The 21,957-nt window shown below is 43.8% G+C and overlaps 1 protein-coding gene across 4 annotated transcripts in view; it reads left to right on the forward strand.

Annotated features, from left to right (window-relative positions):
* MALT1 (MALT1 paracaspase) overlaps positions 1-21,957 on the forward strand; it is a 1,429,839-nt gene that overhangs the window by 802,255 nt on the left and 605,627 nt on the right. For 3 of the 4 annotated variants that reach the window (XM_069627057.1, XM_069627058.1, XM_069627060.1), the window contains one exon: positions 19,504-19,707. The exons of the other annotated variant lie outside the window; for it this stretch is intronic. In XM_069627057.1, coding sequence (XP_069483158.1) covers positions 19,504-19,707 — 204 coding nt within the window. The remainder of the gene's footprint in view (positions 1-19,503; positions 19,708-21,957) is intronic. 4 annotated transcript variants of the gene reach the window in all.

Below are 21,957 nucleotides of genomic sequence, written 5' to 3' on the forward strand. Positions count from 1 at the left end.
ACATTCAAACCCGCGGCCAGGATGGGATCTCAATGTTGTACTTGCTAAGCTCATGGGACCCCCTTTCAAGCCAATGTATAAGTCTAGTTTCAAACACCTGACATATAAAACTGCCTTCTTAGTGGCCATCACTTCCATAAGAAGAGTTAGTGAAATACAAGCATTGTCAATGCAGGATCCTTTCTTTGTTGTTCACAAAGACAAGCTGATTTTACGTACTCACCATAGGTTTTCCCCTAAATCTCCAAATTTCATGTAAACCACTCTATTGTGCTACTGGCTTTCCTCCAGGAACCCACCAGCTCAGCTCAGGTAAACCTCCATACACTAGATGTGAGGAATGCGAATGCGGCCCTCTACTATGTAGACAAGACCAGACCATTAAGAAAAACATCAACTCGTTGTCCCCTTAGCACCAGGCAGAGAAGGAGACCGCATTTCAAAGAATGCCATCTCCAGGTGGATAATCAGATGTATACAATAGGGAATTGTACGATCGGACCGAAATAAAAGGTCCGACCATACAAAAAGTCTGAAAAATTCTACCACCAAAGGTTCGAACACCAAAAGTTTGAACCATTGGTGGCAGCATGCACTGAAGGTAACTACAAAAAAAAGAAAGACTGCAGTGGTAATTTAGAGATTTGCAATGTTTGTTTGCATGGGAAATGTATGCACCTTTGGTGGTGCGTACATTTCCCATGCAAACTTTTCCATCACAGGCTATTCCATGATGGAAGGATCACGCAGATCCTACAATTGTGCTATTCCCTATCAAATAAGACACTGCCTTTTACACCCAGGGCTCACTCCATAAGGAGTAAGGAGTACAGGAGCCACTATGGCTTTTATTGCAAATGTTCCTCTAGACAGCATTTGCAAAGCAGCTACATGGAGCTCAATACACACTTTCACTCAGCATTACTGCATTCCAAGACAGATACACTGGTGGGACAAGCAGATTCCACAAGCCTCAGCCTCAGAAGGGATACATTATTCACTGTAATTGTATTTCTGATGCTTGTATCTGCTCAGATTCACATGCAACCCACCCTTCCTCCCCTAAGAGAGAAGGTGCATGGATGCTTACAAGCTTGTCTAATATGTATCTGCTTGGATACAACTGTACTCACGCTACCCTCATGCTACCTCATGTCAGAAAAATCACAATCTGAGGGACCTCGACGTGTGAGGGATCATGGGTACTGTGGACATCACACTAGGGATAGTATTACTGGCACTCCCTGTTGACGTCCCTTTTCGAGTTTCTAAGCACATACAAGCATCAAAAATACGATTACGGTGAGTAATGTATTATATATATATATATATATATACGTATATATATATATATATATATATTGCACGGCCATGGTGGTGGCCGTGTAGTTATGGTTAAGTTGCTGTTTCCATAGAAAGAGCACTTTTTGGGCGGCTTATAACTTTGCTCCCCCTGGACGAATCCTCACTAAAGTTTGCAAAAAAAGTATATGGCCCTCTCTGAATTTTTTGGGAAAAGTTGGTCGAGGTTTGGTCCAGGGGGGGTCCCAAAATTTCTTTTTTTCCCATAGACTGAATGGGGGAAAAACTTTGCGCACGGCTACAGATCACACCGCTGGACGGATTTTCACCAAATTTGTGGCAGGAGCAGCAGTTTGGTCCCGAAAGCGTACTTTTGCAAATTTAGTGAAAATCTGTCCAGTACCTTTTTTTTAACAATCAAAAAGTAGGTCTAAAACAATTAGTGATATCTATGTCCGCTCTGCGGTCACACTTCCCTGTTCGCTCCTCGGACAAGATAACGATTGGCTAGTCGGCAGCGTCATGTCCACGGACATGTGACTCATTCGCCCATTGGATGGTGAAGAGCGGGAAGTGCGTCAGATTGTTCCGATGCGCCCGCCATCTTTCATCCGGGTTTTGGTGTCCGCGGACATCGCCGCTAAAACATATAAAAAACACAACATTGCACTTGTTAAACTTATCAAATACTGTCTCGGAAGGTGAGGGTTGATGAGGCTGGGATGGGATGTAGCAGCAGGAAGTAAAAAAGTGGTGTTGTTTTGTCACAAAAGTCATACGGTACATTTGGAGTTGTTGCTCAATATAAAGTCCGTAAAGTACAGGCGAAGAATTACTGTGTCTGCGTTACAATGTATTTAAAATAATATTGCAGTCAGACTGGCGCCGTAGAGTTTGAAATCTGAGGCAGCCACCTGCAGCGTTTGATGGAAACAGCGGGTCTGCAAGTGTATGGGAGTACCAGTTCTCATTAATGCGTTGAGCCATGTTGTTGCGAAGTGAGAATGTATTTGGATTCTGAGTGAAGGTCACTAGCTTTGTTTTTTTGGTTGCGAGCTCAGGAGGCCCACGCATGGGACTGAACCCATAAGGGTCAATTGTTTTTTGACCTTGAGCGAAAGGCAATATTCAGTAAAAATGCAGGGAGTGGAAGTTTGCAATAAGGAACATTTGATAAGGTTATGCATTCCAAACTTTTGTAAGGCACATGTAATATCAGTTCATGACGATTCTTTGGTGCAAGCACATTGCTGTCTGAGTTTCACGAAGAGAATGGAGACGGTCAATATCGTGTAAGTTTGCTTTTGACGACTCTACACAGGAACGAGATTTCATTTTTTGTTACCTGAACATTCATTTTGGCAATGTAACTGAAGTACTATCTTTCTGTGTAGTTGTCATTTTTTTGTAGTTATGGGGAATGCAGAATCTCGGCGTTTGTAGACTATCACTAGATTCACCCATGTTCAATGCTAATATTTCTTTAAAATGTCATGTATGACCACATCGATTTTTGTATCAGTTTCCACATTCTTTTTGTCTTTTTTGAAATTGTTTGCTGTGTGTAGTAATCGTTAGTTTAAACTGTATGCCGAATTAAGAAATCAATAGATGTATTGTAATAAAGGTTGGGAATTGATATGTATTTTCTGTTATGTTTTCCAAATAGTTACATACTGCCTTACTGCGATTGCCATGGATTCCAGATGCCAAGTGATGGATTTTTTGTACGCCAGGTGCACATACTCATGAACGGCTGGATCACTGTGACTATTTTGTGGGCCGATCGTGCAGGGCCCATGTGTCCGTACGCTGCACTGGCGCTTAGGAGTAACATAACATCTTTTATGGTGGCCTAGGCCCAAGTTCATGCCGACGCCCTGGAATTCACTGTGCGACCAAAGCGGTTCCTTTATCGAAAACGAATACTTTGTGTATGGGAAAAGAACAACGTGTGCCTCAAGATTAACATTTTCGATCACGAGCGCAGAAACAATTTTGCAATTTTCTTGCATATGGGAATAGTTGAATGTTCTCAGACACTTTATTGTGAAATAAAAGTATTTTACAAATTGTAAAGTGTTACTGTTTTCTTTTAAAAACCAGTTTATTATTTCAAATTGTGATGTGCTATGTTGTAAATCAATGTGTGTTCATTTTCAGGTTCTGCGTCACGGCACATAGGTGATTATGGGCGCATTTGGCTACGCTGGAGAGGAACATCATCGAGAAAAGTGTTGAATATCACGAGGGTTGGTTATGTGAGGGTCAGGGGCGGGCCATATGATGTAGTGACGTCAGGGCAATTTATCTTAGGCAGATGCAGCAATGGACAAGATTAGCACAAGATGGACGCGCTCTGCTGTCAGATTTCGTATGTTTCTAAAAGAGGGAAAATGAGGTAAGGTGCACTGAAAATGTTTGCGATAGATCAACGTTTGTAAAAAAAAATACATGGTCGCACCCTCGGAATAATAATATTTTCTGACTGTTGCACTTGTGAAACTTATTAAATAATGTGTGGGGAGGTGAGGGTTAATGCTGCTGGTTGGAATACTTCTGACGTGATTGCGAATGAGTTTACAAAGTGTGTTGTGTTTTTGTGCACACCTAATATGACAAATCATTTGTGTATTATTTTGACAGTTTTGAAAAAAAAAAACCTGGGTGTATTTACAGTAAATTTGCATAAGTCTGATGGCCAACGACCGAAAAGCATGGTGTTGGAGATGTGGCAGTGTTGTCATAATGTAGTTTAAAAAAATATCTGTACATCTTCGGTCACTGTGGGGTAGGTTGTAGCCATGGGCAGTGGGCAGAATGTCGGGGACATGGTATAAGGTCATGATCGGACAATGTGGCTACTGGTCATAACCAGAAGGGACAAAACATAGGATTAAAGTGGCCATGTCCACCTGGGACTGGCTTTGTGGAAAAGTTGTTCCACATTAGGATACATTTGAAAGGGAAGAAATATGTGCTCATGGTAATATGGTCACAGGGTTTCCTTTTTGCAGGCTGCAATGGAAAGCAAAGAGTGGCCCTGTATGGAACACCCACCTTCCCTTTCTATGGTGGCCATCTTGGAAAAGGATTTCTGGCATCCCGATTTAGGACAAAAAATCATCTTTTTTAGTAGCACGGGTTACTGATTTGGAAATCTAGATTGTTAATGGCATTCATCCCCCATTATAGGGGTGGAAGGGGGGGGGGGTAATGATCCAGAGACCTCGTTATGCACTCTAGCTTCGATTGGGCTGATAACGTGGCCTGCTGGCCCTTTATCCACCGTTCCAGTCCCTGGAACAGAGATGAACTCTACAATATTCCCATTAGCATAACACAAACTGCAAATGGAAATGATGGAAAATCTTATTGCGTCTATGTAGTTTACTGCGAAATATAAAGTAGATGGAGTCTATGCGTTTTTTTTTCTAGTTCCATTTTTTAACTGTGAAAGGTGGATCATAAGGAACATTTATTTTGTTTATGGATGGCTTTTTTTTGGGAGGACAGCTAAGAACGAAAGTTGCGGACGGAACTGAGGAAAGAGGCACCAAACAGTAATATGGAGGGGTAGGTGGATGGGGGAAAATGTTGTGCGTGTGTTATTTGTAAGCTAGGGGCAGTGTTTCTCATGCTCCTTCATTACAGCTGTAAGAGGATTCAATTCAACACTACAGCTAAGTCAACGCCTAGTCTATAATACTGAATGAAAACCCTTATTGATATATCTTTATGTCCAGTTCATGCGTTCTGGATGACTATCCCTATATAACACCCCTCTCTTGGAATCCCCCTGACCCCACTGAGCCAAGAAGTAGTTCTGTTTTGCAAATTAAAAGGTTTATTTGATAATTTAAACAATAGATATATATCACACTTATAATAAATTAATAATTGAATATCACACTTAATCTGATATGATAAAGATTAACAACGGAGAATCTGGCACTAACACGCTTCTCTATAATCAATAAGGAGTTGACATGAAATGGATAAGGTAGCACAGTGGTAAATAGGTACAGAAGTATAATGTGGTAGAGAATGCTTTACAGGGTTCAAGGAAATGCAAGGTTGAATGAATGAAATGCAGTATAGAAAATACTCAATATGATTTCAACAAAACAATGTAATCACTTTTCTCTGGCAATCCCCTCCCCCCCTTGATGCAAGGCAAGGAAATGGAAGGAAAACACACAGTTCTCAGAAATGCAATCAAATGTGGTTCAGTTCACCCCAGCAAGCTTAGACTACCGAAGTTTGAAAACACAGGCCCAAATTGCTTTGATATGTGCTGGCAATGAATTAAAAAGAATATGCTAAAATGCTTTTAATTCCCTTTCAGAGGTTCAGGGTGAATGGTATCTAGTTAATATTAGCTCAGGCTCACTCTTGCAATGATTCAGGAATGATTAGCAGGTTAAACGAATTTCTGGCAAATGGAAGGCAAGCAGCAGCTGTTTTTACACGAGGAGAAATTTGCAAATCGCGGTAAAATTCGCGGATGCGTGTTCCGCGATTGCGGTAAAACTATAGGGGGTAGGAATGCGATTAAAAGCTTAGATTCTCAACTTTCAGATGAAAGTTACTGCAAGTCTCTAGCACAAACGGTTGCGGAGATATGAGCGATTGAATAAAGGTCGTTTTTCAGATTTGAAATTTTAAAAGCTCAAAAAGACAAGTGCAGCTTTTGCAGCTAGAATGACAGGTGACAGTTAGGAGACAGTTCTACTTAGATTAAGCTAGATTGAATTATATTATTTTAACTAGGAGATTGGTTCTGCACAGTTTTCTAGGTACTCGCACTATATTCTTGAATGAAATGGGCCTCGCCATGGATCTGGTCAGGTTTTAAACTCGCCTCTGGTCTCTGCACTTCACAGTGATCTGGGTCTGCTCTCTCTGGATACAATGGCCTGGTCTCTGCTAGGCACCGGTTCTCTGGGTCGGGTCCTGCCTTCTCTTTGGATATTTCTGTCACCGGGTTCTTGCAAAAGTTCTTGGCAAAATTCAGACGGCTCGCCCGGCTGTCTGAAGAGTTCAGTTGCAAAAATGTTTTGAGGCCTGCTGACAAATACTCTTGCTGGCAGTGGCCTTTCTGGTTAAGGTTCTGAAGTCTCCGTTTATCTTGGAGTCTAAGTGTTGGCTCTTTGAAGTTTGATGGAGGTAAGTATGGATTTTTCCGGCAGAGCTTCCAGCGGCAGATGGAATTGAAAAGTCCCTATCTGTCCTGTCTGTCTGCTTTTATGTGTTTAGAATGTGGGTGTGTTCTAGCATCACTGACCCTACCTCTCTCTCAGCTTCTAATTGGTCAAACTTCCATTTCTCATTTGATTGGGGAAGGAAGTGTGTGTCAGCGTGATGTCATTTTATGGCTTGCAGAGAGTCCACTCCTCCTGTCAACTTACACACAAATCTAGATTTGAAACAAATACATATTTGCAGAGGTACATATTGTTTTAAAATCATATGCACCCATCATGCATTACAGGAGGTATACCCTGTTCAAACTCTGCTCTTCCTGGGAGCTTGCATTCAGAAATGGCAATATTTTGCACTTTTTAACTGGTTTGCAATTCCGGACATTACCCCAGATTTACACACATGTGCGCAAGGAGTATGGACATTAGTTGATGAAGTGTCAGATTTTTCACATGCACACATTTTGAGTAATATCCTCTTTTCCGCTAAAACCCCCCTGAACATGCCACCGGGTCGAAAAACCTCTTAAAATGTGGGCAGAAAAATCACAAGAATTATGGTGTCATTTATAAAATTTTCACATGTCCGTACTATGAGTGATCCATCTTTTTAAAGTTATGTTCTGGCTCCAAAGGGGTGTGGTTTACCCTCAGCACAAGGTAGAAATACTGGTTTATCCAGTTCTGCCAAGCCAGCTTGCTCTCACAGGCAGTGCCCCTCCCAGCTTCTGCCAAGAGGAAGCTACATTTTACGACCGCTGTAATAAAACCTTTGCCTGAGTCAAGACAGGCTTTGTTCAGAGCTCCTGTAGAGCACAGGTAATTCAATTATCAGATAGATGGCATATCCTTAGTGTGGCCAGCAAAAAGGCAGATGGGCCTGGGAACACAGTTGTGACTCAAGTTTCACTCCTGATGGGGGTAGTTGTCAAGCAAAATCAAGTGCCTTAAGCCAGACTTTCAGCTAACTGTCATGTTTTTTGTTGCTTTTTAAATTAACTTGCAATTTTACACATGCAGCTAGAATGCTGATTCTAAGTGCAAAACTATGACATTTCAACAGTTACAAAGGCATGTGACACCAAACATAGGTCACTCATTTAATCTAAACATTTTCGATTTTAGTGTCTTTAAATCCAGTGCAACTTAAACTGCTGACTCCATAGCTCAGCCAGTTTTGTTATAAGCATTGTTCTGGGCTCTTCATTTCCCAGATTTTGTAGGCACACAAAACTCCATTCTGCCAAATGTCTGCTGGTGTTCAGTGAATATTTTGCACATATTGTAATGTTTGAAAATAGGCATTTTGAGCCTGCCTTCAGAGAAACACAGGGTGGTTTTAAAACGCCGGCTTTTGGATAGTGGTGAGTACTGGTACTGCACCCATTTTTGGGATTTAACAAATGAATTCCCCACAATTCTAAGTTGCATTTGGCAATCAGCATTGCCATTCCCAATGGTTTCAGACTACTGTGCGGGTAGTCCAATGGTGATTTTAAAGCGCTTTGAAGCTAACCGGCGCTACTGTTTTTCCTTTGGCAACCCATTTCCCTCATGGCAACCCGGCCTTTCATTCTCGCACTGGTGGGTGGCAAGTGAGGCAACCATTTTGGTGGGCGCACAAACTGCGCAGCTTTCCTGGATTTCGGCGCACATGTGGGTTTTCCGCCATCTTGAATTTTCTAAGCCCACAGCACCAAATGTTGTAGCATGATAGCTTAAACGTGGGTCAGGACACCCAACACAGCAGTGGTGCTGTTTCTTGGGGAGGAGGGATGGCCTTAGCTGATGTCGTTTTAAGATAAATAGCAGTTTTGCTAAAAGTATGCACTGTCTACTAGATTGTTAATGGCCGAGTACGATTACGTGTTGGAGTTGTGCAAGGGAAATGTTAAAGTTGCAAGTTCCTACAGCAGTACAAAATGTAGTTCCACACTGTCCACGAGGCACAGATCTTATTGTGAAGTGTGACCGGGTTTTTGGACACGTCACCATGCTGTGCGCCAGCATATGGTCATGTGGCATTCTTCGGAAGGTGTGCAATGAAGTCAGATGTTCGTTTGCATTATGGTTACGTGCCACTACTAGAAACCTATGAAATTCAGTAAACATTTCTTGTTAAAGGGACGTTATGGTTAAGTTGCGCTACTAAAAATCTATGAAATTCAGTAAAAAAAACGTTGTTAAAGGGACGTTATGGTTAAGTTGCGCTACTAAAAACCTATGAAATTCACTAAAAAAACGTTGTTATTGGGACTTTATGGTTCCAAGTAAAACTGAAAAACCCTTGAAATTCGTCAGTTATGGTAAGCTAAGCAACCATAACGTGTGCCACCACCGTGCAGTGCTAAGACTAACACCCAGGGCATCAAAGATGACATCACAAATGTCATTGATGACATCACTTTATGACATCACATGTCTGGCTCCCCCTTTTTTCCTTTACTGACATATCTAGGCCACATGGTTTTCTTCAGTAACAGTCAGGAACTAAAAATTGAAAACGTACTACATTTGTAGACTTATCCTTCAAGTATGTTCTTACAGTAATTCCCTTAGGGTCCAGTCACATCATATTACACATATACATAGGGGAAGACACATGCTTGAAAGACAGCAATCCTTTCTGTGCATGAAGATAATCAGTAGGGTTATCAGCACTTTCTGATAGTTCTGTTGTTTTTTTATTACTGTACTTTCCCTGTATATCCTCATATTTGTATATATTGTACTCGCACTCCTTTCCTTAGGGTCCAGGCACATCATGTGATACACATACATAGGGTAAGTAGCAGTTTTGAAACAGAGCAATCATTTCTCTGCATAAAGAAAATCAGTTAGGTTATGAACTCTTTCTGCTACTACACTACTTCTGCTTTTTTGCTTACTTCACTTTCCCTGTATATACTCATATTTGTATGTGTTGTTGTCTCTGTGTTTTGTCTGTAATAATGCAATTATGTATTAAGTGGGTTTTATTAGCTACTTGTTACATGTTTCACAGTATGCAAAACTCTAATAAGAAAGTAGTTATGATTTTACTATTCAACATGGCAAGATTATGAATATTGCACCTTCACCATGTATGCTGCACACACTGCCTATGTTTCTGCATGAGTAACTTAGTATACTGGATAGAACTTCATAATTGAATGCTATTTATATCAATGGATTGCTCAATGCACTAATTAGCTCATGATATTTATTCCAATTATCCTTCACACTTTTCATTCAACATTTTAATAAGAATCCCTTGTACAGAGTTTTCATGAAAAGTAAATGCACATGTGATGTCATCAGTGATGTCATCAATGACATTTGTGATGTCATCTTTGATGTCCTGGTGTTAGTCTTAGCAGCGCACGGTGGTGGTGCGAGTCATGGTTGCTTAGCTTACCATAACTGACGAATTCCAAGGGTTTTTCGGTTTTACTTGGAACCATAACGACCCGTTAACAAAGTTTTTTTCGTGAATATATATATGTAAATTAAATAACTGAATTGTAGCATTTCAGGGTTCTGGAAGTCCACGACAAAAGATGACAAAATGTTTATTTGTGTTGTGGTGCACAACTCGGGCAAGACAGACTGCAGTGCAAAGTTAAGATGACATCTCATGGAGACTCAGAAAATAACTTTTCTCAATAACCTTTGAACCCTTTTATGAAAAAATCTATAATATTTTGAGGCAGCCACCTGTACATGAAAAATTTCAGAATTGTATATTAACGGCTTCATAGATTATTAAAATGTTTACTTTTGATTGTGTTTAGAACAGCTTTTGACCTAGTATTTTCAAATAGGAAAGAAAACGTTTTTCAGGCAGAACACCACACACAATATGATAAACTACACACCAAACATACGCACATCAACACATTTTGAGATCTTAAAGTTTTAAGATGTATCTATATTTAACACATGCCTAGAATAAGTGCATCTTTCATACAAACTTTATCTAGAATTGTATGTACTGTGGTGGCTCTGAACAAGGAGTCGAACACTTTGAGGAAAATCTGTAATCTCTTTAATGTGGCAATAAGCCCCGAGACTGCGGGCCAATACCGACTCAGGTAATGCACCCGGGGCCGTAGTTAAGAAGCCCCGGGGGCATTTCCGTGGGCGGTATTGGCCCGCCGTCGAGGGGCTTATTGCCATTAGTACCCCGGCCGATAGACTGTACTTTCTCCAGTCTTCAATCCTTAAGATATAGGGCGGTTGCCCTTCCTCCCAAGGGGTTTAGTTCCCAGACTCTGACTCCCCACCTGAGTTGCTTAATCCTCTTGTTTATATATTGCTCACATCCCTTGTTAACTGGTTTCATCAATGTTATCTTGTACTCAGGACTGGGCCGAGTTTCTCTCCAAGTGACACCGGTCTTCCCCAATTGGGTTGGTTGTTATTTGCGTTCTCAGGTTTTAACCATTCCAATTATTCAATGTTATAATTATTCTCTCGTCTTTAGGACTGGGACGAGTTTCTTCATGCATATAATGATTCCCTGGCAGCCTCTCGCTATTCCCAGTTTCCACCGGTACCTCTCGTTATGTGGAGGAAGGTTGCAGGGCTCTGCTTTCACTAATGTACTGCTTTTCGCTCTTCTCGCTGCTCGGATTCATGTTTTCGGTTCTTCATCGGGTGCCTGCCATCTACAGACACAGGCCATCATATGTTTTATAGGCTTCCCATCATAGTAGTCTCAGCGGTGTTTTCGGTTGTCCTGCCCACCACTCTGCAAGCGTGGTCACGCTACTACCAGGTGCATCTTTCCTTCTACCCTTCTCGAACTGCTTCCTTTGCGTATGCATGCACTGGCCATCTGGCATCTTGCACTGTACTTCTCTGGCTCCTTGATCGTTGCAGGCTTCACGAATCACCTTGACTCCACCTCCACAAGGCGTGATGAGTATAGGGGGCTTCCCCTGCGCATAGCGCCCTCCTCCTCTCCTTCTGATCTGACTCATCTCACTTAAATACACAATTCGGATTAAAGAGACATCTTCCTTTCTTTTTTTACTTATGTTTCTTTTTTCATTGATTTCAGCCAAACATAAATCGATGACAGTCCAATATATGCAGCTATGATACTTGACTTAGGGAGTTCCTCACAGGAACAGGAGTCCTTGTCGCTGAAGGGGGAGTCTCTCCTGGTGAGATTCCACTTGTCTCGACCTCTAGGAAGGGTCTTGCGTGCAGGCTCACCTCCCTAGCCTCACAGGGGGAGGCTCCCCCTTGGGGAGAAGGGACAAATACCTACGATTCGTCACAGTACGTACATGAGACACTTCACAACAGAAAACTCACATCAAAACCAGGGCTCACTTTGATGTCAGTTTTCAGGAGATGTAATGAATGAACATGTGTAATACAAACTGTACAAATGTGCGTGAGAGTTTCAAAGTTGAGACATTAAACCACTAAATCTCCTAAAAATTCAGATTAAAGCCACTTTGATGTCCGTTTTCAGATGTAATGAATGTGCACAAACTGTAAAAAGAGACATGTGAGTTTTATAGATCGTACATTATGCAATTTTAAACCTGAAAACTCACATGAAAGTCAGGTCTGACTAATGTCAGTTTTTGGGATTTCCACATTGCATACAAACTGTATGTACAGGTGTATATACGTGCATTACACGCTTAGTCAAGGCTGACTTGATGATAGCTCTGCAGGAGCAGGCGAGCACCTGTTTGGAGGAGACTTTCATTGAGAGAACTTGTCTCAAGATCTCATCCGGTGGTATAACCGTGAAAGAGAAGAGTATGACGATAAGGGGAGGGAGGCCAAGGAAGGCCTGGGAACTGGTGAGAGAGATGGGAGGGGTGAAGCGGAGAATGAGGACAGGCTGTCCTGAGTTTTGGTTATGAAGTGAGAGGCCAATGCAGTGCAGAGGGTCTCAGATGACAGAGGAGAATTGGAGACTGCAGAAGGATTGGCGAGTTCCTTGCAGATTTTCAACAGTTCAGCCTTGTTGTTAGTGGCCCCAGAGAGGCAGCCTTGAATATAGGCTTTCTTCTTGAGCGGATAGAGAGTCTGTTTTGTCTTTGGAGCAGGCGGCAGGCCATTTCAGAGGATGTGTTAGAGGCCTGCTACTTCTGCTCAACAACTGTGCACTTGCATTTCAGAGAGGCAAGATCAGAATCAAACCAGGTGTTGCGTTTGGAGGCAGGCTTCATGCGGATCTTCATGTTAGGGGCAAGGATGCCCAGAGTGTTGGAGATGGAGAGGTGAAGGTTAGCAAGGGCAGTGTCAGTGTGAGAATCTGTAGCTGGAGTGGGAGGGGGAAGGTCCAGGTGAGAGGACAAGAGGGCATGTTTAAACCAGGTGAGGGGTGTAATGAGAAGGTTGGAGGTAGGGATGTCTGCTTAGATGAGAGCATCCAAAGTGTGTCCAGCTGATTGCATCGGACCGGAGGGAAGAATGGTGAGGAAGAGAGAGTGACAGGGCTGCAGAAGAATCCCGAGGTCTTATCAGGAGAGTCAAGGTAAATATTATAGTCACTGAGGAAGAGAAGGTTTGAGGTGGAGGGCAGGAGAGAAGAGGTGAGGTCAGACCACTCCAAAGGAAGAGTCCGGACCAGGGGTCCTGTAGATGGTAGCAATAGTCAGCGAGAGGATTGGAGAGACACCAAGCTTGCAGATGAAGGAAGAGCAGGTCTGAGTGGGTATGATAATAGCAGGGGCCCATTCAGGGAAGATCAGGACCACTTCACCCCCAAGCCGGTTAGGGCCCGGCTTAGAGAGTATCTAGTAGCCCTCCACGAGTAGTGTGTCAAAAGTAGTGATTGAACTGGCAGTGAACCATGTCTTGGTGACAGCGAGGACGTCAAGGTCAAAGTCTTTAAGGAGGTGTCAGATGTCAGAGGAGTGCTTAGAGAACAGCGAAAATTGAGAGTAGCTAAGTGGAACCGGTTACCTCTTCCGAGTAGGGATACAGGAATGTGGTACACCGATCAGTGGTGGTGAAGGGGGAAGAGGGGTGGCAGAAGGAGAAGTGGCAGGAGAAAGTGGGGAGTTGATGAGCAATGGAAGATGCCCATCAAGAAGGAGGAAGTTGGGTTGAGAGCCCTGGGCCATGACAGTTCCATTCTGGTAGACATTAATGATGCCCCTATGAAAGTGTGCCAGGAGTACTTCCCATCGGGTTCCACCATTAATGGGCGAAGTGGGGAAAGGGGAGAGGACAGAGACCATATAGGGAATCTAAAGGTCCGGAGAGGGAACGACAAAGAGGCTGTCAGTGACAGTCTGCCTGGAAGAAGCGTTGACGTAGGTGTCAGCGATGGGAAGAGCTGGATTGTAGACCAGGAGATCTTTCTTGAATGTATTCCTCTATACAGATGAAGACTGGTCAAATGTCTCTTATTCTACCGGATGTCTATGGCATGCACAAAAAAGCACCTTTAAGAGACACTCGTTTCTCCACACTATTGCCCTCTTGTCCATTCTTCACAATACTCATACTTCACACTACATTTGTATTTTAGGAGCACACTTCAGCCTGTCATAGTCCAAAAAAATAAATACATTGTATTCAGGTATCACAAATATATAAACAAATCTCTCTCATATATATTTCAAATTTTCTTAAAACACAAAAAGGCGTAAGCACACCTCATGTAGTTTACACTCAACAAATTACATTCATGTTCAAATGGTGGGATTAGTAAAAAGTGGTATAATTACACACATTTATTTGACCAATTTCTTGGCACAATATTTAAACTTGAAAACGCAAAACACTCATCTCGAAATTCCTATGTCAAGTTAACATATCAGTCTGGCAATTCTCTTCATTGTTGGATTTCTTACAAAATCAACGCTGACAGACCTATTATACAACAAACAGTACTGGGGCCAATTGACTCGCCAGCCCAGGTTTATGTCGGCCTTTATGGCGTGAGTCAGCTCGTTACACACTGAGCGCCCCTCTCTATTTCAAATTAGTCCTTCATCAGGACAAAAACCAATTTGAAGCCCCAACTTCATTTTTCATTCACAAACCTTCTAAACAGAGATCCGACAAGCTTTCCATTTTCAGCTCTTGCTTGGAACTATTCAATTTGATCCCTGATATTTTCTTCATTCATCTGCCGTAATCCATTCATGGAAGCCTCTCTATACACTCAGCATTAGATTGCCTTTTTTTACTTATATGCTGGGTTGATAATATATATTTACCATTCGTGTCTTCTGATCCCAATTCCGCTCTCTGTCTCTCATGGACGTCTGCTAGCATGACGGTTGCCAGTGGGCCAATCCGTGGTGATAGGATATTTGCAGTTACACCCTTGGGCCGCTAGGTGCAACAAAGACACGGATATATTGCTTTATTTTCTGCCCAGTACACTAACTTAAAAACAACCTTGGGTGCTGGGAGACAATTATTTACACACAGACACACTCTCAGTTAGATTATAAAATGGCTCTTATATGGCCTGCTAATTCACCAAAAACATACATAAATGCATAAAAACAACAAGAATAAGAAGTAATAAAAGTAGTTTGGAAATAATATATCACTGTTGATACAGCGTTAAAGAATGCCTTCCTCTCAACAGAAAAACTGCACTGGAAAGCTCCCCCACAGGCAGGCAGAGAGATCTTGATATCAACAGGCCTGGCACGATGAGTCTATCTACCAGCAAAGCTTTCTCTCTCTTTCTGACCGTCCGGGTGCCCCCCTTTGTAAGCCATTGCAAATGTATGATGGCATTTTCCAACACTTTCTGGCTCTTTCCAAGTCTCTGCTGATTTAAATGTTCCCATGGGGCCACGGCCAGAGTGACCCATAGCCACCCAAAAAGGCCAAGCTTTTCCGTTTCTCATGAAAGCAGTATAAATAACTACATTCCACAACATTATAAATTACCAGACGGCACCTGGCTCAGTGTTAGCCGTATATTCATGTAGTTTTTCCCCCAACGTGTCCTTGAAGCATTGCAAAATAACATATGCACTAGACAGCACTGAAAACATGTTTACCAATGGAATAAAACAAAAAGAGTTTTCATCAAGAGCAGCTTCCACTGAGACCTGAAGCAAATGTCTATTATAGCTCTGGCTGCACTGCACAGAAGCGCTATATTTTTGTAAAAAGCACTATGTTTTAGTCAAAATCATTCCAATCTTGACATTTGACAATGGACATTTGACTTCCATAACTCTGTGGCACTAAAGTCGGAGAGGGACGGAGAGACTGCACAATGCACGACCATCTCACTAGGCAGCCTAATAGCAAGAAAGGCGCATGAGACAGGAAATCCTTAGAGTAAATTCTCACAAACTGTGACTTCCAAACCGCAGCTTGGTCTCTGGTGGATTGAAATGCAATTGCAGACTCTATCGCTGCATCCTCGAGAAAGCAGATGTATAGGAGCATGGCGCCCTAACCGCAGCCCATGAAGCCTGGACTCACTGTAGCACATTCACCAGTATGAGGATAAAAAGATGTTTGCACAGCTATATGAAAACCGCACCCATCCCCCAATTTAGGTAGCTTGTGACTTTTAGGTAGATCAGAAGATTGAAATACATGGGATTAGAAGCAAAAAATGCATAGTTTTGTGGGCGGCAGTTGCAGATCGAAATTTTGAAGAGAAAAAAGAAAAGCACCTTCCACGCGTCACTCTCAAATACTTCCCCTCACTCTGGCTCACCTGCGTGTCAGCTGGTATCCCTGGGCCTCCGCCGGCTCCCCTCTGAGATCTATGCAGGAGACCTTTGGGTCTGGTGCACACAGGGTCGGTGGATCGACTTCCAAAATGGCATGCATTAGTCCGAAACGTCTTGCACCAGCCACCAATCTCTGGAATCCCGGCACAGAATGCCACCGGGGACACCGGGAAATGAGCCGGAGGCGTTCCAATGTTTTCCTCTGTGCAGCGTAGGTAAGAAAGGGCAGACTGTGCTTGGGGTCTGGGTTTGCCAGTGTCTTGCAGAGCACCTTGCCGCTGCCTGAAAACTGCAGAAAAATTGCCGTGGTCCCCCTACGGCATCCTTAATCCGCCATGGGGACCCTAGTCCTTCACATCTGCTGTGCTTTCCTGTGAAGCGGGTTGTACAGCGCTCCTGCTTCCTCACAGTTGGCAAGCTTTCCGTGTGGCCCAAGTGCCCCTGCCACTCTGAATTTTCTGCGCTGGATATGTCTGTGTAGCTGCAATAATACAACCCTGATATTTGATAGATCACTACCACTTTGATTGTTTGTGGAGGTATCATTAAGTGATTGACCATCTTAAATAGTAATGGAAGCTTTGAATAAGTATTCTACTCTGCACTTCAAAAGTGATGCCTTGAAGCCTTACAGTGGTATTCAAACTGTGGGTCGCGACCCCCTAGGGGTCCGCGGGTGCATCCCAGGGGGGCCCTGAGAGCTCAGCATGAAAAAAGATTTTTTTTTTTTTTTTTTTTTTTTTTTTTAGATTGGAAGAAATGGGCAGGGGTGGCCCACATGGGCGGGCTGAAACATGAAACTGTCTCAGGCAACAATGAAAAAGTGGCCCACAGTTGTAAATGGATATTCATTCCTTTAGTCACAGACTGGGCCTCATTACTACTATGGCGGACCAGTAACAACGGTGCTGGTAAGCTACCGGCACCGTTGCTACCGTTCCGCCATAGTAAGAGTTGTGCTCGTGGGTGCTTGACAGCCCCCGCCAGGTCTGACCTCAGCTCGTCGGATGCACCAGCACCGTTATTAACGGTGCCGGTGCATCCGAGCTCCCCATTCCCATTTGAGCCATATGGGGCTCAAATGGGAATGGGGATCTACCGGCACCTTCGAAAGGGCAATTATCATGTCCGCCTAACTCGGCATGACCTAGTAATTGCCCATTCGCGGGTGCCAGACCCGGATGCAACTCCAGTAGTTATGAAGCCCACTGTTTCAATAGTACCCAAAGGGGTGCTTTGTGTTAAAATGTAAGTAAATTGTGATATGTTCAGCAACAATGGTCAACATTACTAACTGCATAGTTAAGTAACTCATCAAAATGGTCCACATTGGCCAAAATGGTGGCCCATTTTGATTGGCCCAAACTAGCATTTTACATTTTTGGTACAGGCATTGCCCTATAGGCCTGTCCGAGCCTGGCGGCTCATCCATAATGGCAAGAGGTGCCCACCCAGTGGCCCCTCACCCATTATGGAGGAGCTAAGGAGCCAGCCCAGTGAAACAGTGAGCACTCCCTCAGCTGCTTTATCCAGCTAATGGAGTGCTCCTGGGCTGGCTGAACTGTCAAAGGGAAACACTGTTTCCCTTTGACAGTTCAGTTTAGTTCCCCAGCCGCACATGCTCACTGAGCCATGCAAGTGCTGGGGCGTTTTGCTTCGCCAGCATTGCATAGCTCATTGGAAATGCTGGCTGGGGCACTGGATGTCTGTATGTCCGAGGGGGAGCTCCTGCGCCTCCTCGCACATACGGACAGAGCAGCTGGAGCAGGCCGTTTCAGCACCCACACACAGGCCAATGCAGAAGGTACGTTTATGTACATTGTTTTTATTTAAACATGTGTATGGATGCGTTATGAGTGAGTGTATGGTGATGGATGCTCATGTGAATGATAGAGTGATTGCTGTATGAATGTGCAGCGCCTTGCATATACACATAATCATGTTCATTGTGTTAGGACCAGTGGGGCCCAGGGGACAGGGATGGTATCTTTTTACCGGACATCTATCATTCAAAACCCTCTGCCTTGTCCACAAGACTTTCTGGGGCCTTGGTCCAAAATACCTTCAGCTATTCCTCCGCAAATACCTCCCCTCTCGAGCTCTCCACTCCTCTACCTCCAACTCCCTCAGGGTCAGTCGTTTATCAAAGAAACGAGCTGGGGGTAGATCTCCGTCTTCGGCTGGGGCCTCCCTCTGGAACAGCGCCCTGCCACTCTAAAACTTGAGGAGAACCATCTTTCTTCCTGCACTTATCAGACCTACCCTGTCTGCTGCCTTAAACGTAGCACTTGCAAATTGCTGGCTGCGCTACCACTGTTTGTTGCCTTTATTATTTATTTATTGTTATTTATCTGTTTCTCCTCTGCTTCGCACTTTCCACTTCTCCCCCCTTCCATGCACTTTTCCCCTCACACTTGCGCGTTCTCAATGTCACTGGGCCTAGTAAGATCGCTGATTTATTCTCCTCTGTTACCCTCCCTTGCCTTGTCACGCTCTGAAACACTTGTGTACGAGCGCGATAGAAATAAAATATCAATGCCTGCCCCCTGGACTCCCAGCAACAATTGCAAACTGTTTGGCTATTTACCCATTTTTTGTTAAAAGTATGCTCTACAATGCAACATTTTAACCTATTATTTAAAAAAAAATTCACAGGGGGAAACCCCCCCGAACCTCCCCTTAATGCCCCTCCACTTAAAAAAGATTCACCAGCCGCCACTGGCCCTCAGACTGTGTTGGGAACGGGATGGGGGAACCGAGGGACTATGGTGGGAGCACAATGGGCGGGAACCATGGGATAGTGATGGGAGCAGAGTGGGGAGAGCCCTGGGTGTGTGATGGGGTGGGGAGAGACCAGCGACTGGGTAGGAGTGGGATGAGGGAGCCCAGCGACTTTGATGGGAGCAGGTGACGGCGCGCAATATATACTGTCCATTTGGCATTTCTGGGGGGTCCCGACCTGCCCAAATTTTGCTCAGGGGGGCCCTGGCCAAAAAAGTTTGAAGACCACATAATGTGTAAATGTGTATACAATTCTCAGTTCATATAACACTGATGTATTTTATGACAGTGGGATTTCTGTAAACCTTTCTCTCATACCTGTAAATGTTCGGATTTGCAGATCTCCAGATTTATGACCATTAAAAAGATATACAATGACATGTTTATTGTTTAACCAAGCATGTGAACCCAAATCCCAAGGAGCAAGGCAAAATGCATAACATTTCCTATACACGTTGAGTGTTCATAAATATGTTTCATAATGTTAATTGATGCTTATTTTTGATCGTATATGTTTTTCATTACCGTATTCTTCACAGCCACTGACAAAGTAGCTCTTTTGATTGGAAACATGTCGTACTGGAACCATCCACAACTCAAAGCACCAATGGTTGATGTTTACGAGATGACTAATTTGTTGCGGCAACTGGATTTCAAGGTTGTGTCCCTGCTGGATCTCACTGAACCGGAGATGAGGAACGCTGTGGATGAGTTTTTACTTCTGCTGGACAAAGGAGTGTATGGTAACGAAGACTAGAAAGTTCTGCATTTGTTCACATAATATGTATGACTTTGCTATGTTGTCAAACTATAGAGTTGGCCAGTGGAGAGTGTTTATGTCCATGGGCAACACGTCAAATTATCAGCCTAGCTGGTAGTGTACACCTCAAGGACACATTTTTGTTCGTTATCATATTTTTTATTAATGAAACTAATTGTGTCATTGATAGTTTGATTTATCTGTTCTTCCTTTGGATTAATGTACTTAAACTGTAATTTAAGCAACTAAATATGAATTAACTGGAAGCAGTTGAAATCTGGTTGCTCTACCAGTAATGGAAATTTAGCATAAATGATAAAAATCTATAAACATAAATAAAACATAAACTAATCTATGGGAGTAATTACACGTTTAATGGATTGTTTTGTGAAATACTGCCTTTGGCACTTGTCACCTCTCCTGGTGATATTTTACAAATTTTGGCCAAATCACATTTGGAGTCCCACAGGGTTCCATCCTCTCCCCAGTGATCTTGAATCTATACATGGAGGCGCCATGAGCTCTCCTACCCACACACAACATCAACATCCACCAATACACTGATGACACAGAGCTATACCTTAAGATCAACTCCATCAAGGACATCCACAGGCTCAAGACCTGCCTCTCGCTGAACCAGTCTTAGATGTCCAGTGCATACTTGAAGCTCAACCCCTCCAAGACCGAATTCCTACTCCTCACCAACAACACCGAACACCCAGACATACAGACCTGGCTATCAACCATGAACGCTGAGGGCGTCACACCCAAGCTCACTTTCTGCGCCAAGTCCCTCCGGTTCCACATCGACAAACACCTCTCCTTCAAAACACACATAGCTAAGACAGACAGCTTGGTCCCTCCCTCCTGTGAAATGTCAAGCCCTTCCTCCCTCTGGACAGCTTTAGATCCACCTTTAAAGCACTGGGACTATCTCACCTGGATGGGGGCAATGCACTCCTTGAAGGCATCCCGTCATCCTCCCTTGTGCCCCTAAGAAGTGTCCTACATGCTGCTTCACACCTCATCAAGGGTCTACGCAGATACGACCACATCACCCCAGGCCTCATCGACCTTCACTGGCTCCCACTGAACGCACAAATCACCTTCAAGCCTTGCTGCATCATCTATAAGGCAGTCACCCTCAAGTTACCCAGCTACCGTGCGGAGAAACTCTGCATCCCAGGTGGACAGCGCACAACCAGAAGCCAAGACACATGCAGACTTGAAATCTGCTGCTGCAAAAAGGAAAGGACCACAAAACAAGTCTTCTCTGCCTACGTCCCAAGACTATGGAACTTCCTCCCCATCCGCATCAGACTTGCCCCCACGCTCCTACAATTCAGAAAAGAACTCAGGACCCGCCTCTTCAAGGAGTCTCTCCACCTCAACACCTAGGCCTTCACGTCGCACCTTGTGCCACCTGACTCACTAGACGAGGCCCACCCCTCTCCTCATCGCCACCCGTTACATCTGTACCTCTCCTCTGTCCCCCTGAATCCTACCCCCAGTGTATAACTGTTCTGTTGTTACCACTGCAAAGCACTTTGTTATGTATCTTTATTGGTATATACTTCTGTAGAGCGCTCTGTTGCTTCTCAAAGCCAGGTCCATGCTCAATAAATACCATAATAATAATGAAATAATAATAATCAAAGTTCTGCACTTGTGAGGGTGGTATTTCTGGAATATGAATACCTCGAGAGGTATTCCCGAAATAGTCTTCACCAGTGGTAATATAAAAAGGTATTTTTTACACGTTTCCTATTCCCATCTTCACACACACACAAGGTGGAAACGGTTCAATGCATAATTCCGCATTTTAAAGCCCGAACACAAAAAATACCAATTTATTTTGCCCAGTTTTGTGCAGGCTTTAAAATGCGGCATAATTACGTAGAGCCCCTCCCCCCCCAGGGGTGTTGCTAGGTTTGGAAAAGGTCCGGGGCTAAGCTAATGCTGGGACTGTCAGGACTCGGGGCTAGCTAGCCTTTTGGCTGTAGCCCCGGAGATTCTATCTGTGGGAACAACCAAATGACCAGGGGCTATAGCCGCCTCAACCCGCCCCCCCCCCCCCCTAGCAACGCCTCTGACCCCCCTTCCCCCCATCCTCTCCCGCTCATTCTCTTGTTAAACGGTGAGGGTTTATCTCCCGCCACCCGCCCTCCTTTCTCCACCCACCCCCCTCTTCCCACATCACATCTAAACAGGCATTCTCCCCATACATACTGAG

The sequence above is a fragment of the Ambystoma mexicanum genome, chromosome 6p (genome assembly GCF_040938575.1).
Source record: "Ambystoma mexicanum isolate Mex_15411 chromosome 6p, UKY_AmexF1_1, whole genome shotgun sequence".
Classification (NCBI taxonomy): Eukaryota; Metazoa; Chordata; class Amphibia; order Caudata; family Ambystomatidae; genus Ambystoma; species Ambystoma mexicanum.